Source organism: Catharus ustulatus, chromosome 3, assembly GCF_009819885.2.
Source record: "Catharus ustulatus isolate bCatUst1 chromosome 3, bCatUst1.pri.v2, whole genome shotgun sequence".
Taxonomy (NCBI): Eukaryota; Metazoa; Chordata; class Aves; order Passeriformes; family Turdidae; genus Catharus; species Catharus ustulatus.
Genome location: NC_046223.1, coordinates 112,149,125 through 112,173,424, shown reverse-complemented (window position 1 = coordinate 112,173,424; position 24,300 = coordinate 112,149,125). Strand labels below are relative to the sequence as shown.

The following is a 24,300-nucleotide window of genomic DNA, read 5'->3' as shown; positions in this document are numbered from 1 at the left end:
TCCCTGACAAACACTCTGTGTGTATAATAATGGTGCTCCAGCCACTACAAAGACATTGTAATTAGGCGTCTGGCATAGTAGCACAATGTATGATATGTGTCTGGAAGCTGGAAATCATTTCAGGTAGTTCTGGACATAAAAGAAATCTTAAAGTATTACAGAGTGCCTTTCCCTCTAGTGAAGGCAGAGAAGGATAAAAAAAAATCCCACTCTAATGAACTTGCAGCATCTTAATACATTTGTATCAGCCCCGGCATAGAAGAAACTTGAGGGGTCTTTACAATGAGGGAAAACCCCTGCTAAAGAATAAAGAAAGGGCTCACAATGAAGTCTAATTTACAGAGGTAAATGGAGATAGTGCATTGAATTTGCTCTGAACGATTTTCCCTGGTAGAATTACAAATAAGATTAGAGACATACCTGGGTTTTCATTCTCCCTCATCTGTTTAGATGGAGGCTCATCAGTGTCCCAGGGCGTGGACTGATTGATGGGTGTCTGTCCCCACCTGACGCTTGTTGCAAGTCCTTGAGGCTGATTTTCAGTCTTGGAAATGCAAGGTGTCTACAAGAGAGAAAGAAAAATACAGAACAAAAATGTTTTGACTACTGGGATTAATTATGGTTCCTCATAACTAGTAGCTTGCTCGTTTGTTACAGTCCAAGAGGACATCCTGAGATTGTTAAATACCATTCACTTGGGGTTGGACTACATGATCTTCAGGGCCCCTCCCAACCCTAACAGTTCTGTAATTCTAAGATTGTCCTCCAGGCTTGCATGAGATGTCCATGTGGAAATACAATATATTTGAAAAAAAAGAAATCCACAACAAACTAGTGTTTTCAGAAATATATCACTTCATTTGCCATAAAAACAAAACAAAAAAAACCCCAACAAACAACAACCCAGATACCGTAATATGTACTCAGTGGCAGCTACATAAAATGGAACAATCTTCTGTTTGCTCAATTTCTTCCAAAAATAGTGAGTTTTGTTTAGCAGAAGGCAGAACAAGAGAGACTTATTTACAACTGTAGGACAAATTACTGTAGAACAGTAAAGAGAAGTCTTCGTATTTACTGTCTGTCAACTCTTGAAATTGAATGCCAATAAAAAAAAAGCAGCATAACATCACTGGCTGCTAAAGTGGGTATGTTGGCAGGTCTTCAGAGAGGTTAAAATAGCTGTAAAGCAGGGGAAGGATCTGGGCTGAATAATCATCAAAGCAGACATGATCTGAAAGAGATCTCTTGATGAAGAAACCATCACATGGATTTAAATGCTACACCAGACCCCTGCTGCAATTTTAGGGGACCTTCCCGAACAATCACGCCTTTGCTGAGAAAAGGCTTGTAGAAAACAAGGGTGCTCCAACAGGTCTCATTTATTTAAGTCTGTTGTGTATTTCATTGCTGGAAGATTAAAAGTTTTTTTTGTTTTGCCTTGTTTTTACCGGTGTCAGAACCTCTAAACCAAGCAAACGGAACCAGCTGCCTATTGCTGAATGAGTACTGAAGAGTAAAGCCATAAAGAACAGGAGACCAGTCTGAGTGATTGCTTGTTTGCCTCACATCTGGGAAGTAATTTAGCTCAGAGATGGGGGTACAGCAACTCCATAAATGCCCTGGGTCACACTGTACCAATGAAATCTCTGTCAACACCAGCAGCCTGTTCACCCATCACCAGTACCTCAATCAGCCCATGAAAGGAAGTCATTAGCAAACCCATTTACGCCCTCTTCAAATTCATGCACACCTTCCCCAAGCCAATCAGTCATTCCTCCTGTCTTTAAATCTACCCGAGGCACCTGCTTCCTCCTGCCTGCCCTTCTTTCCCACCGGCGTCCCCACAAGCACCTGCCCTGCTCCAGTGTTCCCCCCTTCACCCAAGAGTCTGACAGCTGACACCCACTTCCTTTTCTACCTCAGCTTTATCCTTGGTGGGCTCCTGGAGTCAGTATTTGTATGTGCAGACCTTGATAGAGGACACAGATTTTGCTGTGCTGCTCTCTTTGCTCCCAGAGGCCACAATGAGGGATTTCCCCCACTAGAAATGCTATACTTTGTTCAATGCAGATGTTCACAGGCAAATGTGATTCTTAATATCTTACTATTTTTCAAAACTCATCAATTTTATTATTTTCTATAGTTTGGGGGTTGTATTTTTTTTTAAATGTAATTTCTCTGGATTTTTTACTCTATTTTATTTGCACCAGGGACAATGATATTCTGGCTTTAGATTCACATTTACTTCTGTCCCCACCATTTCAACTATCTCTGTAACTTTTGCAATTGAAATAAAAATGAGTCAGAAAAGACATAAAGGGAGGACATGCAGACAGTCAAGAGCTTTAAGAGCTCTGCTCTATTCATGGCGAAGAAAGGGCAAGAGGGGAAGAAATAAGTCTCAGTTTTGAAATGCTTTCTATTTATAAATTGTCCTGAGAAAATGATTAATCTGAATACCTTTTGCTTTTACATTGTACAAGGTCTTTGACACACAAGGATATACCACTGCAGGTGGTTTACCAGCTCATGTTAGCAGTATCCCTTTGGATCTAGCTAAACTGTTTAACAGCAGCCAAAACACTCTAAAGTAGAAAAATAAATAAACGAATAAATAAGTAAAAGACCCACCAGCATTCTCTGCCTATATATCAGCTAAAATACTTCTCCCAGAAATACCAATATTTATTCTAAAGTAAAGCTTTAAAAAAAATGTAAATGCAATATAGAGAAATGGGCATTTTTAAGAAACAAAAGGAGGATTCATGACTCAAATCATGCCACGTGTGTTCCACATGTGGCATCTGTGTGTTCCATTTCTTTGTTGTATGAACTGGGTCATATCAGTGGGATTGAAATACACACCAGTCATTATTGTGGGGCATTGTCAGAAGCACCTTGTTTTACTTTGTTATAGTCCCAAGCTGCTTTGAAACAGTGTTGACCTAAAATAAGGAAAAAAAAATCCTCTACCTTAAATAATACAGAATGACATACATGCTACAATTTTAAAAGAACCTGTATGTTTTGTCCAGAATGGGTAAAGAAGGCAGTATGTGATACAGCTCTCCTAAATCCTACAAAAATCCAGTTGCTTATTTTGGAACTTATTTTCCAAAAAAACTAGAGCACCATCCCAAACACATGTGATAGAGTCTGCAGCCAAATCCAGACCTAAATTCCATACTTTGAGCATTAAAAAAGAGGAAGGAGGCTATCAGGTTCGCTGTCAATAAATGCTCCTCCTTCACCTTCACTAAATGCCAGATTGTGTTTCACTAAACATTCTCACAAACCCTGCTTCTTAGAGGCTCGGTGGATTTAAACACACAAATCCAGTAGGTTGCTTCCAAACTGTACTCTTGAACTTGTGTTTGTTCAATCAGAAAGTGCCAGAGATCAGCTGGTATGAAATCACAACAATGTCCATGAAACACAGACAGTAATGGTGGTGGAAACAGAGAAACAGCTTACTGAACTTCCTTTTAAAACCTATACATACTTCTGGTCTCTGATCTAATTTCTGCTTTATTTTTCTTAATACATGAAGGGTTACATTACAAGTGCTACATGTCTCTGATCTGATTGCAGCAATTACCCATTTGCGTCTCTGGAAAGTGAAATTATTTCCAGCGTTATCAAACAAAGGAACTTTCTGTCCATTCGCTCAGGCCCACGACAGCGCTCCATTTGATGTTTTTAATGTACAACACAAATGACCAAAAAATGGCCTGTATTATGCTGGTTGTGCAGGGGGAAGAGCTGTGTTCCATTAGTGATCCACAGACTTCACAGAAACTAATTGTACTATGTTACACTTTTATCTTTAGCTTTCATGTCAGATGCTTGTTTGAATTAAACATGGAACACATGAAAAAAGGAAATGCATTACAAAATCTACTGGGTATACATCTCTGCCAAAAGCCTATTTACATGAAAAGACCAAAAAGGTTTCTAAAAGTTCTGTTAAAGCCTGGCTAGTCAACAGCAGCATTGGCTAAGTTAATTTTCTGAAATTCCTGGCAGACTACAAAGACTCCTTAAGGAATCATCAGCATCCTTCTAGCACCCATAAAATGTTTAATTTGTGCTCTTTGTCATGGATAGAGTACCCCAAAATCAAAACTCAGGATGTTTTTCCCTCTTTAATTTGAAGCCATCATTAACAACCAGTAAAAATGTTCAGCTAAACTCTGCATTTCACCACCTGCCACTTTGAACTCCAGAAGGGAGCAGTCTCCCAGTTTTAAAGAAATTAACTGCAATCCAGATGTACAGGCAGAAGGGATCAAGACAGAACAATTCTGGAATTACAAGAGACTAACACAGACAAGTTGCCAGACTGTCATATTTTTTTTGTAGCTCAAGCAGTCATAAACCATGGCCCATAGGCAACAGTAATTGTTGTACAGCTGGTCCACTGAACCTTATTATATTAAAACATTAAAACCTTCAGATTCATGGGGGTTTTCAGAATATCCACAAGAAAGTTCATGAGTTCACAGCCATCAGCTGGTGCTAAAGATTGGGAATTACTGATTTGGTATATACAGCACCATGGCTGTATATGGCTACTCTCAGGTGTTAAAAGAGGCAAAGCTACAACTAAGTCTGACTTTACGTCCTAAGCTTTACAAATCTGTAATGAAATAAGATCTAAACTTTTAGTAAGACCATCCATTGAAACATAAAACCTAGGGTACTACTAACAGCATCAAAGACTATGTTAGTGGACTTAAAAAACCCAACATAAAACCCACAAAAATCTAACAACAAAAATTCCAATACAACCTTCCCCAGGCTTAACACCAGCAAGCACCTCCTGGAAGGTCCTTATAAACACATTTGAGCAACTTTCCCAAAGCTTGTGGAACGACTGACATACATCCTGCTACGGCTCAGAGTGCTAAGACCTATTCTAACAGTTTCATGAGCAAAAAAGAACTAATCTGTCAAGAGGGATACTATTTGTGATTCACAGCAATAAAAATTGTTTTACTGAGGCCTTCATTTAAAGTGATGGATGAGAAGTAGCGAATCTCTGTTCCAATTTTCCAAAAGAGATTGGGAATGGCAGCTTAATACCAAGATAATGTATCCAATATGCAACCCAGTCTATTTTCTCTTCCCATTGAAAATAAAAAGGTTAAGATGCATGCAGACATAGAGGAAAACATTCCCTCCCACAGATTCAGGTTTTATGGCCTGTCATGGGTAAAAGCAACTTCAGTTTAATGAGGGAATTCCTTTTAACGCTGTTCTCTATGCCTCTAAGTGGTAGTGACTGGTGGCTCTGGTTGGGTTTGAAGTCTGGATGTGTCTGATGCGCTAAAAAGTTTAGTGGTCTCTGCACCAAAGAGTTTATGGCCTAATTTGTAGTTCACACTGTTAAATATTGCATGAAACAGGTATTATTTGTAGGCATGCATGTAAAATCTGAACCATTCAGGGATAAATCTTCATCTGGAGTAAATTCCTACACAGTGCTGGACAGGACCCAAGTATATTTCTGAGTTTAGTGCATGGCCAAAGTAGCTCTTAAGTGTGGAAGCAGAGCTTTTAAAGATGCAGTGATGACAGCAGTATCTCCCTAGCACTGGCTGTGCGATGGCTGGGCTGCAGAAATTAAACTCTTGTTTTAAGAGACAGATGTACTGTAACATATTAAAAACCTAACAGATATTGACAGGCCAGCACGCAAGAGGAACAGAAAGAACAGTCCTGCAGTAAAACCTCATTCAAGGACTTGCTCATGGGTGAGACAAGAACTCATCTACCTCACATTTCCCATCACCAGGCAATTCTGCGATGACACAACATTGTTTTTCTCTTCCCAAAACTAATGTGGGAGCCGCAAGAAAGAAAGTAATACAGTTAACTCAGAGGAAAAATGTTACTGTCCCGCATAAAACACAAAGGAATTCTAAGTTCCCTCTTGAGCAGACAGAATAATTCAATACTTAAACTCCTCAAACACCATCCAGTGAGGACCCACCAGTCAGTGCGAGCGCTGGAGCACTATGGCAGCCTTCAGAGACACATGGCTCAGCAGTGGGGTAAAGTTTGCACCTGTTCTTGCTTTGCAGAGGATTTAAAAACACTCCCCACCTCGAGGTTTATGACACAGGCTTGGAGAAACCCATGAGTGCAGAGGGCCCACATCCCTGTGATGGAGGCACTCCACCCCTTAACCAAACTGTGGTAGTTTGGTACAGGCTGCAAAGGAAGTAAAGGTCTGATCCGTGTCCAGGCCAAGAACTTCTCTAGTTTCAACTTGTTCTCTGAAAAACCATGAAGGAAACAGTGACAGAGTGAGCATCAATGCACATGAGCTTGGAACACTGATCATGCGATTTACACATGAATAGCTGGTGGCTTTTGCAAGACTCAATCAAAGAGAAAATAAATTTGTGGATACAAGGAGATTCATGCATACCTTTTCCATCACATGCAATTGGACTATAACCCAACCACTTTATTCCATAAATATGACAGCCTAAGTGAGCCTTCTTGAGGTCTTCTGGCCAGGCAGCCTGGTTGCATGGTGGTGATCCTTACTTGAGCTGCTACAACTCTCAAGAAGGCTTCTTGAGACAGTGAGACCTTTAACCAATGGCAAATCTGTCAGGAACCTAAATTAATACTAATGAAACATTACTAATTCATGTAGCTACTCAATATTAATTATTATCAACTTATTACAGATAATTCCATTAGATATAACCCCTAGTCCAAGTCTGAAACTAAGATTGGACCTAACTGCACCAAGGCTCCATAAGGAGTTTAGAAAGAAAGCAGGTCCACTCTGAACCTTGTGACTCAACAGAGGGCTCTTCCTCACTCTATATATTTCTTTCATTAGATATAAACCTTTGTCTGAGGCTCAGACTGGACTTGCCTGAACCTAAGTTCCACCACTCTGTACCTCATGACTGATTGGGAGAGTCTTCCTTATCATTTTGCATTTCTAGTCTCTGTGCAAGACATTCTAGCTTGATTCCAACTTGGTTTGCATTTGTGCACTTCTTCCGTGCAGTAATTAATAAGGTGAACCTCATCATTAAACTTACTTAACCTTTGTAAACCGCTGTTAAACTTCCTTAAATTCCACTGAACTTATTGAACTAATGAAACATATTGCAGCTTCTCTCTTGAGTGAGGTGCATTCCCCCATCCACAGGAGTTCCAGACCAGCACAGCATCAGTACCTTTACCCAGCCCTGATCCTGGCTCCACGCAGAGCAGAGCTTCTCACCTCTCAGTTTGTGAGCTGATAAGAAGGCACGTGTATGACCATGACCATGTCAGCCTCTTCCCACCACCAAAATCAACCCCAACCTTCCTGTCTGAGCCTTAGCTACTCTCATAAATAAGACAGCCCAAATTCTCAAGCTTTGACAATGCAATGGAAGATAAATCCATACTGGGAAAGGGTCAACTGCTTCTGTCTCGTTAACCTTTTCTAAGGCTCACCATCCATATTAGCAGCAGGTTTGCAAAGGAAAGAGAAGGAATGAGATTATGGAAAAGAAGACAGAAGATGGGAGAGAAAAGGGCTGTGAATTGACCACAGGTGGTATCTATTTCTGGTGGCTGACTGCCCAGTACAACCACTGCTCTCACGTCAGTGCTCCAATCATGAGCTAGGAATGAATGCAGGACCATGAAATGACAAGAAGTGCTTCATAAATGCTACTTTGTATTCTGTCTTGGCAAATTGCACCAGCAGAGGCTCAGGTACTCACCCAGCTGCCTTCGTTTCTCAGCGAGAACATCAGGGAACGGAGCTGAGGTATCGAACCAAGGTCCCGGCTGCGACACTTGCTGCTCCAGGACACCAGGGACATCAGCGCACGACACTGGGTTCGAGCACAGAAGCCCCACTTTAGCCTGAGCAGAACCTCCTCTGCTAACACGGTCTGCATGCAGATCAACCCCAAATCAGAGCAAAGCTACGAATGCAAAACCATCTCACGACGGAGGAGAAAACGCGCGGCACCGGGAACAACGTGGCAGCTACAGAGAACATGCACTGCGCAACGCGAGAGGGCTCTCAGAGATCCTGCAGGCATCCCATGGCAGGGGCAGATAAATCCACTTCATCATAAGTGCTTTTTGTCAGAGGGCTTAAGGAAATATGGGCAATAATGGAGTAAGTGCTTGTCAGACCAGAATCCCAAGGGTACACAAAGGATGTTGCCCTTATGTACTGGCACAGCTACTGAAGAACAACCTAAAGGCCGACTTGTTGAAAACTAAACATTTATCTTGAATGCAAATGCTGGCCATTGCTAGGTTCAGAAGTCACTCCAAATGGCATTTTCATGCCAAATTTCCCAAGGAATTCTTTTAATTATCCAAACAGGACCCCAAATTTCATTCTGGATGAAGGCCTGAAGCATTAGAAAGAAAGAGAGGAATACTTAGGAAATAAAAGGCTCTAATCCCAGTATTAAGTTACTGCTATAAAAGTTCCTTTTTGTTGTATTGGATGCCAACATTTTACATTCAAGCCCTCTGAACTCAGTATTTCAATTGTAGTACACAGTCCGTGGCAGGAAAGTGCATGTTCTCTGCCTACACAGCAGGCACATAAAAAGAAAGGGGAAAAAAAAAAAGAAAACCAATATAAGCCTGTGAGTGTTGAACAGTGCTGCGTGATATTAGTGATTTATTAACTTGGCTTGATCAATAAGGCTATCATCAAGGGCACATTTAGTTTGCACATATATTTCACTTTCTAACAAGCACTTTTGTGTGCTCACTTTAGTTTCCATAATCTGATCCAGGTCTCGGGAAGCTTTCTTTAAGGGAGAACAGAGAATTCTTTTTCTAAAAAAAGGATCAAAGTATACTCGGTCAACTCTCAAACAAAAGGACAGACAGTACTGTAGAAACAGCATGCTTACCTTTCACAGCAAAAAGAAAAATAAGCCTACAGGTCTGGATTTATCACTGCCTTAAGTTCATCAACACCAACTGAGCTATTAAATTGTGGCTGAATTTGGATCACAGCAATTAAAAAATTTCAACTTTCTTTGAATGTCTTCCATCAGTAACATGCTAATTTAATGCATAATTTAAACTCTGCTGTCCTTTAATTCAGCATTTGTAAATAATTAAAAAATAACTAAAAATCCTTTTGCATTTATAAATCTGACCCCCTCCCCCTTTTTCCACTGCAAAACAAAAAAGACTTTTTAATCAAGAATTTATTTATTTTTTATATATGAAAGTAAAAGCTGTAAAAAGATGAGAAACTGATTTACAAGATAAAACAATTAGCTCTGGGATATGTACATTAATACTAATAAATTTCACAGCATATTTTAAGAAGTGGAGGAGGAATCCCAGATATATTAGACTATTCAAATTATATTGAAATGTTCAATTAAGAGCATCTTATGAAGGTAGGTTATGCAGTCACTAAAATTAAGATGTGAAAAACAGCAACAGAATTAGCTATTTCTCTCAGAGACTATACACTTAAATAATCCATCCCTTTTTCTACATCCAAGATAACATCTAAAATCTGCATATTCCTGTAGTTGCTCTAGTCTTGTTAAAATTATTGGTTGTGTAGGAGAAATGTGAATGTATTACACAGTGAAAAATACCAAAATAATATACTGCAGTCCCTTTCAACCCAAAATCTTGGATCTCAATGATTCTTATTAAAACCTTTTCTCCTCTGCTATTAAAACCTTTTCCTCTGCGCAGACAGACAAAAATGCCTTTTAAAATTCAAACAAGTTTGTTCTAAACCAGCTCAAACCCATCAATCTCCCAGCTGGTTCCTAAAAGAAGGTAAACATTCCCAAAGCTGCTCTGACCAGACGTGACTGGCAGATGCTTTTTGGGAATGAGGTCTCAAGATACAACCCTGTCTCCATTCAGATTCAGAGCTTTAATAACACAAGAAGTTCAGTGCAGGATCAGGCAGTGAGGCAGTCATTTAATTTGATTTACAACAGAGTGCTAATATATGGTTTTGCTGGAAATGTAGTCACTGTTTTCTCCCATTTTTCTGCTCTGTAGGTTTTACATCAAAGCATTCCTGCTTGTTTTGTTTCTGTATCTCCATGCTACCAGTAGGAAGCTGCCCAGTTCTCCTGTTTTCTTTCAGCAGAATGGATTCGTGGAGTAGCATGACTGCCTCAGGTGCCTCAACCACCATCCTTCTAAAAGATTTATGGCAAACACATTGCATCCCAAGATATAAATCTACAAAATGGCTATTAGACATACTTTGCTGTCCACAGCCACATGATTTAAAGCAAAACTGATAATGGTATAGCTCGGTCTAGTGTTACTGGTACACATGTCAGAATTGTGCTACATCGCTCACATTTTTTCCAGACACCCCATTCTCATTTTGGGTGTGAATGGGATGATCCTTTAGTATTACTCTGTTCCCAGCAACTTGTGATGCTAAACAGTCCTTTGTCATCCAAGGATAAGTGGGTACCATCAAGATTAAGCTCTACTTCCTTCATTGATTTACATTCCTTCACTTTTTATTAAGACTAAATTCTTCTAGGCATCCACCTCGAGCCATTGGACTAATTAAGAAGAGGAAATCCAGCAAGGATGCGAGTTTGGCCAGACTTTTCTGTTTTTGAAAATCCCGTTATGTATCTTTTAAAGAAAATTCATGTTACAAAAAGCAACTCAAGAAATGTCAAGGTAATGGTGGGGGAGAGAGAGGGGTTATAGTGAGCACTAAATAACACAAGTTGATTCTGTAAGCCATGAAGGGAAGGACAAGCTAAAATTAAATGACCTTTGGTAGGGACACCTCACCTACAACAGCAAGTCGTTATCTGATCTTCCTAATTCTCCTCCTCCACTGCTGCAGGTCATGGTCCATCAGAAGCTGCTATTCCTGCTAGGAGGGGTGCAGGGCAGACAGAGCCCTTGTATTCCCCCCAGATCAACTGCCAGGAAGGGCAGCCTGGGGTCATTGCAGGTAATACCCCTTAAGAGGTGGTGTGTCCCCTGCTGAACTTGTGGCTTTCAGAAGAGCAAGGGGAGTTGTAGCTGTTCTTGTACAACCATTGCCTCCAGAACACAAGCTGAGCCTTGGTCTGTTGTAATAAAGCCTCAGTAAGAACACAAATCTATAAATAACTAACAGTGCAGATCAAAATGGCCAACTTTGGTCACAGTTATTCATCTTGCGAGAAGAAGCAAAATGGGACCACAGACCTATTCTGAAAAAAAACCTGAGGCATGCTTTCCACACAACAGCTGAAAACCAAAATAATCTTTGTTGTGAATCCAAAATCCCCATTCCACCCATAGCACAGTTTTTGGAATGACTGTCAGCTTCAGACAAGCCCTGACCATACCAGACTCTCCAGATGTTATTAGAATAAAGCACAGAGCCATATCTTGTTTTTATGTGTAGTGGTAATTCTGTGCCAAATTCAAATCTCATGTTGACTTTCTTAAAATCACTGAGTTAGCAAGAAAGCTGAGCCATTAACCAAGATCTTCCACCAAACACTCCTGTCTCAGAAAGTGTCACAGAATTTGAGACATTGAGATGATTTGAGAGGAGATATAAAGTTGGACTGAATGGTAACTGTAGGTCCCTTCCCACTGAAATAATTCTATTCTATTCTATTCTATTCTATTCTATTCTATTCTATTCTATTCTATTCTATTCTATTCTATTCTTGAAATAAACAAATGTATAAAGAGGTATCTGCATCTCTTTCCCATTCTACTACTGAGCTGTGGATATTATAAAAAGGTTCATCTTCTTTTTCTAAAAGTAGTCCAAGCTTCATATACTGGGGAAGAAAAACAAGAGGTAAAAGCTAACAGACTCACTGAGGGCTTGCTTTTCTAATGTTGCATCTGATTAATTATATGATTTATTTTCAATGACTGGTTCAATCAATCCTGATCAAATTAACAAAGACAATGATCAGAAATACCAGACTAAAACACAATACAAATTATTTGGTTCCAAGGGATCCAATCAAAGGAAACAGGATTAAATTAACCAGTGATCAGATTAAGGAGAAGTTGCTGTATAAAGTCAGAAATGTATTAGTACTTCAGGCCATTTGCTGTGTCTGCAGGTTGTCATTTCCCTCTCTTCCTAGAGTTGTCAATACACTTTAAACAAAATTGAGTTTTCTAGGTATTACAAAGGTAATGTGGAAGAAATAACAACAATAATAATAACAACAACAATAATTATAATAGTATTAGAAAGAATATTGCTATTACTATTATTTCACAATACCACAGTAGGCACCCTCTAAAGAAAAAATACACCCCCATACACCCTCCTTCCCCAGGAGTCTCTACCTCAAGGAATTTCCAGTCTATGTGCACTACACAGAGATCAAAAGGTGACAGAATATCAGGATACAATCAAAAAGAGAGAAAAACCCATTTAATTTTACAATGTTAGTAAAGCACAAAGATGAAAAAGCTACTGTTCAACAAGGAGTGTTAATGAAAGCTGCCAGGGATACAGCTGAAAATGTAGTTTTTACCTAAAAATGAAAGTAAATACAAGTATCATAGGAGAAGTACTTCTATTTGCTGTGTACTAAGCCAAACCTAGAGCAGCTGACAAGGTCCTACAGCACTGAACAGAGATTTACCATCAAATGCCTTGGGCTCACACTGGTTCAACTGGACCCCTCAGTGACCAGCTGCAAAGGGACTTTGTGTCCCATGTGAGGCAAAAGAAAGGCTGGGGAGGGACATCAGGAACCGGTTCATTTGGAAGTAAATCGGAAAATAGAAATGCTGAGTTAGACTGAAACCGAACTCAATTCCTGCCCTTGTTTTCTGCTAAGAGACTAATTTAAAAGATAAATGAGGGATATGGAGAGCTATTCCCTAAGGACTGTTAATAAAGCTACTTTAGAATGTTGGCACACTGCGCTGCTTGTGAATCCTGGTCCCACATGCTGCATGGGATGAGGAAGGACACTGGACTGGATGTGCTGCTCACATGGCAGCAGTACTCAGCAGCACAGAGACAGAAGAAACCTACCCTGCCACTGATCCCACTGTGCACATTAGGGACCAAAGCAGAGGGTTTACCAGCTTTCAAAAATGGAAAGAAAAGAAACTGCTGTAGTCTGAACAAAAGGCAAAGGTGAGCAGGTTGGATCCAAATCAGCAAATCCAAATCTTGGTCTCTTCTGAAAGTATTTAGGAGCTGTATGGGAAGATTCCTTCACTATCATTTGGTACAGTGCCACTTCCATCTCTAAGTATGTTCTCTCGGTAACTGCCAGCAGACACCATGCCCATCCTGTCACTGACAGGACTCTGGCACTGGTGATGGCCCCAGGACTTTCCCTGCATGCAGGGAACAGATCAAGCTAAGTGTTGTGGTAGTGTGAGATGGTCTTCTTCCCAAATGAAACCACAGGAGATATAAGACAACAGCTGCAGGTCAGCAAGGTGGACATTCACCCATGGGATTTGGTTTGTCTGGCCATGGCCATGTGTCCCTCCCTTGCAGCTGACTGTTGCACCAGGTACTTGTGCTGAAGGTCTGCCCTTGCAACACTGAATATCAGATGAGCTGCTTTACTTACTGAGCTCGAGAAAGCATTTAGAGAAACATCCATTTCTCCCTTCCCACAACTTAGACACTTAATATTTTGTCTTTGTTTTCAACTATAACAGTGAGTAAATTTTAAAGCATCAGCTCTTCTCTGCCAAAAGACATTTGACACTATGATTAAGAATGTATTATATTGTCTCTTCTGTCCCCTTAAAGAGTAACTTATTTGTATGTACAGGTTTTTTCTCATGCTGTGCATTGCTACATTCTTTTTTCAATCTCATTGCAATTTTTTTCAAGAGTATTCTCAGTTACATTTTCTTACTTTATTTTCCTCATGTCTCTATCTCTCTCTTCACCCTTTCTATCACGCTCTCTCCTAAGTGAAATGAGTATCCAATTATACTCCTGTTAGAACTGAACTTTCAAATCCATCATGTGCTAGTGGGCTCAAAATTAGGCAAATAAATTCCCTCAACCCTACAAATTAAATCAAGTCTTTGCATATGTTCTTTTAAGAGCACAAAGATGTCAAGTATTCACCCAGCTGTCACAGAAAATGATGAGCAGGCTCTTTGAATTCATATAGATTTTCTAAATCGTTTGTCAGATTTAACAGAAATGCTAATGGATCCAAAAGTAAATTCTAATCTATCCTAAATATCTGGTTATTATTTGCATTACAGTAGGACTTGGAATTATCAGTTGATGATCAGGGCACAATCTCTATGCATTTCACACACAAAGATCATTTGGATGATGTGCAGGTATTATTTTGCACTTTCTCCAATTTCATCTCATTATTTTAACCTACAGCCTCCTCTCAGCTATACTCAATTTCATTTAAGAACAAAAGTACCAGGAGTTTGTTAGTATCACTACCTAATATGCTGGCTGTTGAAAGTCGGGTCTTACATTTGGTAAAGCCAGCAACTGTCTCCCAAATGCAGAGTTGGAAGGAAAAAAAAGCTGTCATGCAGGTCAGGCTTTGCTCATGTTTCATTCTGGTCAAAGCTCATGATGGAAAGGGAGCAGAGCCAGGTGAGCCTCAGTGTAAGGATGGGCACCTGCACAGAGCTGCTGCTGCCAGTGGGCTGGACACTCACAGTGCACCTGTACCTGCTCTGTGCGAGGTCAGCACTTCCCAAACAGGCAGGACTTGCTGTCCTGGCACTGAACACCTGGACAAGACTTCTCCAGGGGCCAAGCCAACACACTCATGGAACCTGTGATGGGCTGAATGTGTCCTGGGAGTTGTTCTCTATGTATGCCCTGGTTGCTTGTCCAAAAACCTATTAGGGCACTGTTTTAAGCAGGAGGGCAGCAGATCCTGGCTGTCAGTGATGATCCACTGCCAAAATCAATATGGTTGGCAAGCTTGCTTCACAGATATTTATGATCAAAGAGCACGTTTCCCAAGAATGTGTTGTCAGTCCCACTGTCCTGGCCCAGTTTCAACTCCAGTAATTACATTTCTGCTTGCCTAATATTCCCCTCTTGCTTTGAGGAGATGCAGGAGCCCTCTCATCCAGTCCCACACTGTTTCACTGCATCATGGCCACACTGAGCACCAAGCTGGACATGTAGAAACAGCTTTCCCTGTTCTCATTTTATACAGCACTTGCTGCCTAAAAAGCTTTGTGATTCTTAAAGAGGTGAAAAGTGTAAGATACTCTTGTTGTTGTTATTTAAAAATTATTTATTTGCCTCTGGAATTAGTCATCTAGAGACTAATTTCCTTCTCTTTCATGAGTAAATTTGTATGTTGAAATTATTTACCAAAGGTTGAACTAGGTAGATCTCAGATTTGTTTATTTTTTTTGTTGGTTATTTTTATTTTTAAAATTTTTAAAAATTTCTCAAATAAAATTAAAAGAGCTATAAAAAAGCTACAGCTTTTCAATACCAAGCTTGAGGGAGTTTGAGCCCTTTCAGAACTAGCCAGGAGAGTTAACTCCTGGGCAAATGAAAAACCTGCCTTTCTCAGTGGAATAAAATTTCTGTTTACAGCTGTATAGGGCATAAAACGGGAGGTTTTAAACTTGTGACATTTCCATGTCTGGAAAAGCTGTCACACACCCAGCACAGCATCTTACCTCGAGCTGTAAGCCCAGGGACATCAGTAGCATTATCTGAACTGGAAGAGTACCAGAGGGAAAGAATGGTGTATCTAAAAACCTCCCCAAATCTTTCCTATATTCAGAAAACAGGCATTTCCCTGATGGGAAGAAAGCTCTATTTCCAGCTGTGTGTGCTTGCTTCTCAAAAACATCTTGGTAGTGCTCGACTGATCAACTCCTGCCCACTGGAATTTTTCTTGTGGAAGATCTCTGAATACACAAAGTGAGAGAGGGTTTAACTTTAAAAAAAAATATTTTAAAGACTAAGCAACTGCTGGAAGCTGCTCTGAGCCAGATACTGGTCAGATCAATGCTGTAAACACAGTTTTGTGGGCAAAGGCAGGTGTGCTACATACAAGTCATCATCAGTCGCCTTCGTCTGCATTCCCTGCACTCCTCTGCCTTCCCAAAGGGACCATTTGGAGTGTTTAAACAACTGCAGTTTTAAATAGACACCTTTAAGCATATTTTGCATTACAATGTAAAAAGAATGCCAAACAAAACAAGCCCAGCAAAATATAAAAACCAGAAAGTATGCATCTGAGAAAGACTAATAAAGTACGAATGCATGAATGTATTCCTGAGCATTTGCATGTGTCAGAGGGAGTGGAAAACGGGGAGTAGATGATGAGAAAACAAGAGATGAAACACAAAGTGACAGATAAAAAGCACCAGTTCAGGAAAAAAAGAAGCAAGGAGGGAAAAGATTGTCTTGTAGATAGGCAAAGCCTCTGTGTACAACATGGGGGGAGTTTTTTAGCACTGAACTTTCATCCAGCAACATCAATAGGGTTATTATAACTAACTTGGTAAGATCTAGGGGCAGCAGCTAAACAGTGTAATACAGGTACCTAATTTTAGTGTCATACCTACTTCTCTCCATCAGCTCTGTTAGAAGTTGGACTCTGGCAGCCCTGGATAACAAATGGTCTAAATTACTCATCACTCTCTGGATGGTAGGAGCCATTGTAAACTCTCTGCCTATGCCCCCGTGTGCACTGCAGCAGAACCAAAGGGAAAAAGGGGAAAAAAATGACAAAGAACATCATCCAGCTATATTACAAGCAGAAGAAAGAAATTCAGGAACTCTATGAAGAGAATGATGACCTAAACTAAAGAAGATAGGATATTGGAAGTTAAATTATCTGTGCAGAAAAATTGAATGTAAAAAGATTCAAAGGAAAATACGGTCTGTGTAGCTGCAGCCTAGTGCATCTACAGGGAAAAAAACCCCAACTTCCTCCCCGTGCAAAAAACCCTAGACTAAACTAAAGGGAGTACATAGGAAGGAGGGATATTTTTTGTTTTGAAATATCTAGTTCCTAATTTAATCTTAATCCATTCTGACATTTATCCTCATGGATAATTCAGTATACAAATTTAAGGCAGAAAAAGAATCTATAAAAATAATAAAATAAGAGCTGCTTGCAAGGGCAGTATCAGCAAAAAATTGCCCTTGGGTAAAAATAGTTCCTACTGCTTTGTGCCCCTTTCAGCTTCAGGCAATGTACCAAGATCCCAGGAACTACTTTTTTTCCCCCTGTGCAATCATTTGTGGCTCTCATCCAGCCTCTGATTATGCTAATTGTATTTGATGGAATTTGTATGTACTCTCCTTCGCTCTCGTCTCAGCTGAACATACACAAGATGCATTTTTAATTTTTAACTCTTCAAAAATAAATATATAACGCAACTTTCTCCCCAAGGTTGTGTAAAAGTCAACCTTATTACTACTTCTAAACAGCAAATATACAGCCTTTATTACTAGCAAAACAAATAAACCTTTCTATATTAATATGTTGCAACAAAGCTTTTAGTTAGTGTGAGAGGAATGTCATAATGTAAGAGTTTGCATAACACAGTCTGATCATGTCACCTAGACACAATCCTGTTTGCATTAAATTGAATCCACAATCATAAGAAGGGCAACTTAAAGATACAGGCAAGTTGGCTAGATCAAGAGCCTACATCATTTTGAGAGACACTCAAAACTAGAGAGACGGTGAGCTGTTGTAAAAACATTCCCAAGGGTTAGCAATAAAGCCCAGGACTGAAATTCCTGAATAAATTACTCTTATTTTTTCCCTTTAAAAAGCATCCTTTACCAAGTTGCTAAACATCAAAACCCACTGCATCTTGCTGAGACAAAAGCAGTTGACCTTAATGGCCTTAGTCATAGCTCCTTGAGTCTCTTCAAGGTGCCCAAATGCAGCAGTCATGGGGTTATTTCATACTTCTTGGAGATCCTCTGAACCTCTAAATTATTCTTTCATTTTACTAACTGGAAGCTGAAGAAAAATGTAATTGCAAGACTAAAGGACTTCCATCCTCCTCTGAATCAAAACAGGACTGGCTTTCCATCCTTTATTTCAGTAAATTTTAGTGTAAAATGCCCAGTGGGCCACCCTGTGCACCACAGCTCCACAGCTAAAGCCTCCCAGTGCCTGAGTCCCCCCTTGGGGACAGGACACTCACCTCCCAGAGCAGCTCAGAGTGGGGCCATGCAGGCTGGGCACCACAGCTGGCCATGCCTCCTGGGGCCACAGCTCAGGGTAGTCAGGTGTCTTCAATAACACAGCCAGGCACTGCAGGAATTTCCATAGTTGCCAAGGCACAGAGGGCTCTTGATTTCTGCTCAACTCCAGGGAGATGGAATTAAGGAGGCCAAACCCAAAGCTTGAAAAACCAGAGGCACCTGAAGGCCTTTGAAAGCCAGACTTGGAGAACTTGTCACCTCCAGAATTGGACATGGGGTGCACTGGAATGTCAGCAGAAATGAGGCAGGGGATGCAAGATGGACAGAGGGTTTTTGGGCACATTCCCTTTTGCCTCCCAGCCCCAATATCTGTGTATGCCCACTAGATTGGGTGTTGGTGTCTGAAGGAAGCAGTGGTCAGCCATCACCCTACTCATACTAGAGCTTTGACCAAGTCTTTTTGTTATTGTCCAGGTATCTGATGTATTACTGGTGTAAATACTAGTTCTGGAGGCTGGGTCCCCACCCACCCTCAGTTATGGACCCTCAAAGGAGCAGTCAGCCCTTCTGAGATGGGCTCCTTGAGCTGTTTGATAGGAGTGAGAGCTCTCTGCATGTCAGAATCTGCCATGTGAATGTATCTGTGGTAGAATTGGCTCTTTTCCTCAGTCTGTTTCTTCATTCTCCATCCTTGTACAATGAACTGACTGCCAAGCACTTCTCTTGCAAGGGTGGCTGCACTTCACTGGTAAAATGTATATCATTAATTCAGAGATCAGTCTAAAAGTAACTCTATCAAACAAAAAAAAGAGATTCTTCAGAACCCTTGCCATCCCTTGACATACTCTTCAAACACAATACCACAGCAGCTAAAAAATATAAATCACCCAAAATAACAGAAACACTTCTTTCCACCTCATGTCTGCTACTACCTTAAGTCTTTGTGATTCTTCAGGCACAGTTGTTATATACATGCAAATTTTAATTAAGGGAAAACTTGGCTTAATACTAGATAAAATTATTTGTTGTATCGTATATTTGAAAAGCAATGCATCATTCTAATAGATTATTCAATGGATATTTGCAAACTTCTATAGAAGTGTTTAGCTAATGCAAAAAAGAAAGATTAATTGAATAATTTATTTGATGGACAACAGCATTATTCATTAAACACATTATTCAACCAGTAGTATTCAACCAGTACTGATTAATTAAAATGAGAGAGACAATTGCTTTCAAGTACAACTCATTCAGATCCCAGTTTTGGCTCCATTAAAAAAAGGGCTTTGCAGAGCAATGTCTCAGTGAGAGTGTAGATGGTGTAGATATTCTTTGTGCTAAAGGAGCCATGTCCTGAATCGCAGTGTCCTTGACCAAATACATCTGCATGACTGTGGTAGGATTTGCACCTCTTAATCAATTGCCTGCCTATACTGGGGTTGGATTTGAGTATTCTCAGCTGAGGAGATATTTTAGCACATGGAACAGATTAAATGAGACTATTTAATGTGCAACCTGCAGAGCAGGTCCAACTTGCTAACTGATCCTGCTATGCTCTTCTTGGGAGCTTTCAGTACTTGGTTTCCCAAGTGTTTTCAAACACTCTTCCATCCCATGACTAAGACCTGTAATTACCTGATAAAAGCCCAGCAGTGTCCTTACCCAGCCTGGGACATGCCATGCCTACATCCCATCGTGCTGCAGAGGCACAGAGCATTTCAAGCATCCTGTACCCAAACTGCTGTGTCACCAGGCATGTCCCCAGCACAGCCCATGCTTTGCCCTGCCGACAGGGCACCACTGGGACAAGCCAGCGGAACCACCTGTGCTTCAGACACATCAGCTTCTTCTGCTACATCACCACAAGCATTTTAGCAATTTTTATTCAGTGAGGAACAATGAAGAACATCAGGCAAAAAGAGCAAAAAGGCTGTAAACAGATGAGTCCAGCACATCGAGGAAAAGGCAAACACCGTATCTGAAGTCCCAAGTAATTACCTCCTAGCAGCACACCAAAGTGGAGAAATTCTCATTCCCCACAGATGGCAAAACCACCATCTGAATAAAACCAGCCTCATGATCGTGACAGAAGGCACATTTAACATAGCCTGCACATGACAAGGAATATACATCGTGCTAGGACTTTATAGACATAATAAACCCTAGTTAAGTGCCCACCAAATATACCCTGGAGAAGGCAGCCATAAAAAATGGCAAATAAAGACCCTCTTAAAGTTTAGCAAGCATCTAAAAATATTTTATTATTTAACCAAGTATCTCCCCTATTGCAAGGGGGTTCTAGGATAATTTTCAGGGAACAAGGCTCAAAACAGTACAAGAAGAGCTTGGATCACACTGGCTAAATATTAACTGAAACAAGCTTGCTAGCTTAATTTACCCTACTATTTTAAGTAGAGTTTCTTTTAATGATTCAAGACACATTCCCACTCTAATCCCTACTCCCGTTTGGAAGGAAACAGATGAATGTGATGAAATGCAATGAAGATGATAAATTCATGCCACTTGAAAAGTGGCAAATGACATTTACTGGTCTCTCAGTTCCCATTTCATGATTGATATGGAACTATAAACAAGAAAATAAGTACTGTTAAAAATCTTTCTATACAGTGGCAAGTAGGGTTTTAATGGTGGCTTGCCTGTGCTTATTAACAAGCCATGGCAGTTGCTGCACACTGATCAGTAACTGCGTGAGAGCTCAGCCTACTGTGGAAGTCCTGAGTCTATGTACTTTCAATTTTAGAGCATAACCATCATACGCTCCACAAGCCAATGAAATTTCTAATAATACAAACCAATGATGTGTTAAATTGAGACACTTCTAGCTTGAATGCCAAAAACTTCACTATGATTTAAAGGATCTGCGCTTACCTTTCTCTATCAATTTACTGTTAATTTGCTACCGTTGGAGCAATTTATAAAAAGGAAAAAAAAAGGTAATATTTTATTTAATTTCTAATACCAATCCTGGTCATTTCCAATACACACTCAAATGCCATTTATTGTACAAAATGCAATATAGTTATTCAAGAGGAATAAGAGATGCAATGAGAAGTGTTGGGGGGGAGCAGGCAAAAAGAAATCATTCTGCAAAATGTCTGCATTTAGAAATAGGTGGCAATCCTCACTGTTCCCCTTATAAGAGGCAGAGGCATTTACAAAAGTTTAGGTCATAAATGTTTGGTTGTTTCAATTATAACAAGCATTCTGTATTTGGTTCATTATTTACTACACACTATTACTGCTGTGCTGGTTATCATCAAATTGTAACTTCAGAGATAATCTCTATCAAACGATGTACCAATGGCCTATGAATATGTGGGGTTTTCTAAATGTGCCTCCCACCTTATTTAACCCCAACTTTCAAGACAGAACCTAACCATTTATTTATGATTCAGTTTGTACTTTATACCAAAATCAGACATACAACAGGTTTTTATTTCCCCCTAGGATCTGGTTCCCACTTTCTACTTGGACACTAAGATATATTGTAATGACCATGCATGAATCACATTGACGTCATGCAGACCAGTCCGTGGAATAATTATGAAAATACTGTTCAATTTCTGTCTCCAGAGGCTCTCTAACAGTCCCTTAAAATCTTTGCCACATCTTTACACAGGCAGATAGTGGTAAGACGAGCAGGAATGGCTTTAAACTAAAAGCAGAGAGATTTAGATGAGATATTAGGAAGAAATTTTTCCCTGTGAGGATGGTGAGACATTGCAACAGGCTGCCCAAAGAAGCTGTGGCTGCCCCATCTCTGGAAGTGTTCAAGGCCAGGCTGGATGGGGCTTTGAGCAACCTGATCTAGTAGGAGGTGTCCCTGTCCACAGCAGGGGGGTTGGAACTAGATATTCTTTAAGGTCCCTTCTTCCCCAACCCATTCTAAGATTCTATGAGCTTTCCCCTCTCCAATTGGCTTTTGGAGTAAACAAAAGGTCACTGCTTCAAAAAGAATGGAAACTGGTCGGGGTGAATCCAGGCACCCGTAATACAGAACATTTAAAATCGGCTTTGCCAGTAAACTATTGTTTGGCCAGGTCAAATGTGGCCTTCAGCAAAGCAGGACACTGAAACCACTGTAATCCTCTGTGCAGCAGTTGCACTGCAGAGCAATTCCAGAAATTTCAAGCTTTGCTGCTAGACAACAGCAGAGCATAGCTCAGGTCAAACCAATCCCTAGTAGAAACCTAGTGAATGCAGCAGCTCTAGCAAGTATAGATCTGACCCTCGAGGTTCAGGTACAAGGTTAGAAATTGATAAGGTAATTGTCCAACATCAGAGCCTGCAGTAAAAGCAGTTGCAACAATTAAATGTTAACTTTTTATACTGAAGGACAGCAGGAAAGATGCCTCACCCACCAGCACCTCCTCCTGCCCTCCAGCTGGCTCAGTATCATCACACTCAGACTACCTTGTTATGTGCCAAATTCAGTGCACAGTGGAGAGAAAGGGCAACCAAAGATCCCAGACCTCATTTGTGAGCAGAAGGCTCTAATGCTGCTCCATGTGTCCTTGGTTCAACACCCATCCCCTGCACTGCTGGGAAGTCCATTAGAGCAGCACAATTTACTGCAAGAAGGTATCTGCAGGCACTGTGGCCCTGGACACAAAAGAGCAGAAGAGACTTTAAAATAGATCCTGCTCTGCCCCAAAGTCAGTGTTAAGTGTTCTCAATGGAAATGAGGAGCTGGGCTTCTGCAAGTGTCCTTAAATATATTTTTTGTCCTGTGATTTATAAAATCATAGCACAATTTAAGATGGAAGGGTCAGTTTAAGGCTGTTCGGTCCAACCTCCTGCTCAAAGCAGGGCCAACCTCAAAGACAGCTCAAGTTCCTCAGGGTTTTGCACAGTGGAGTCTGGAACATCTCCAAGGATGGAGAAACTACACCTTCTTTAGGCAGCCTGCTCCAGTGTTTGACCACCTAATTTTGTTTTAAGTGTCTAATTGAAATTTCCCTTGCTTTATCTTGCGACTGTTGCCTCCTCTCCTGCTGTGCTCCTCTGAGAAGAGTCTGCCTCTGCCAGAGCCCTGAGGAACTCCCAGGAACCAGTCACCAACTTCATGCCATGATCACAACCATTCAAGTCTTGTACTCCAGTTAATTTTTCACCCACCTCACAATATACCTTCTCTGGAAATAACAGCCCCAATTTGCATACAAGGGTACTATGTGAGACTTACCAAAAGCTTTGCTCGGGTCACAGTGACTGTCACTGCTCTCTCCTTGTCTGGTTCAGTGTTCTACCATGGATAGTAATTTAATTCTCCAACCTCTGGCATTAGGAATGGAACCAGGGAGACCTGAGAGCAGACCTTCCTCAGGTAGTGTCAGGTGCTTTATTACTCATGCATTGAGAGTAAGTCCTTGTGTGAGAGTTTCTTAGGCAAAATCCGAGATTAGTCTGGGCTTGATGAGCTCCCTGATTTCTGAGAACCCAACACAATACAGAGACGAAACTACTGGTGTTTTTACCTAAGGAAAGGTACTATTTACTTGCTGCCTGCTGAACAGAAGTAAGCACTATGGGACAAAAATCTTTGAGCAAACCAGTTGAGTATGAGGTAATTTGGTGAATTTGTACCACTTGGTCACATCTATGCCATGGGAAATATGGGCACTAAGGCATGAACATCCCTTATGTTTTTTATCCCCACTGGCCATTCCTTTGGTACTGCTAAGGTGGGACTCTGTGGGACTCTTGGGGAAAGCAGGGCCAGGACAGAGTGGGGGAAATCAGAACAGGCAAAAAATGCATAACAGGCTCTTTAAAACAAGGTAATTTATGTCTGTGAATGACAGGGATGAGTTTAGGTGACCTTACCTGATCTTTCATGGGTTTTGGATGCTCCACAGTCTAACTGAAGGCTCCCCTCCTTTCAAGAGGAGACACCTTTTGGTTTCCAGTGCTGTTTGCCACTGTGCTTCTGCACACACTTCTGTATTTATACACACAAATGTACCCTGATAAGCTTTCCTACAGCAGATACTCTGTTTTTGTCACTTACAAACTTGCAACTATTTAAGCATTAATTTCTGATCAATTTCTCAGTATTCAGACTTTTTTTTTCATTATTGAACACCAACAAATGACTTCTTACAGGCAGGGAGGTGATGCTGATTGCCTACTGT

At 40.6% G+C, this 24,300-nt stretch overlaps 1 protein-coding gene across 2 annotated transcripts in view; it reads right to left on the bottom strand.

Annotated features, from left to right (window-relative positions):
* Nucleotides 1-24,300, bottom strand: part of KLHL29 (kelch like family member 29) — a 386,838-nt gene that overhangs the window by 137,490 nt on the left and 225,048 nt on the right. The window contains exons 4-5 of one of the 2 annotated variants that reach the window (XM_033054932.1): nucleotides 7,749-7,862; nucleotides 421-562 (exon numbers count right to left, since the gene is read on the bottom strand). In XM_033054932.1, coding sequence (XP_032910823.1) covers nucleotides 421-562; nucleotides 7,749-7,862 — 256 coding nt within the window. The remainder of the gene's footprint in view (nucleotides 1-420; nucleotides 563-7,748; nucleotides 7,863-24,300) is intronic. The other variant, XM_033054933.1, reaches the window with a different exon arrangement.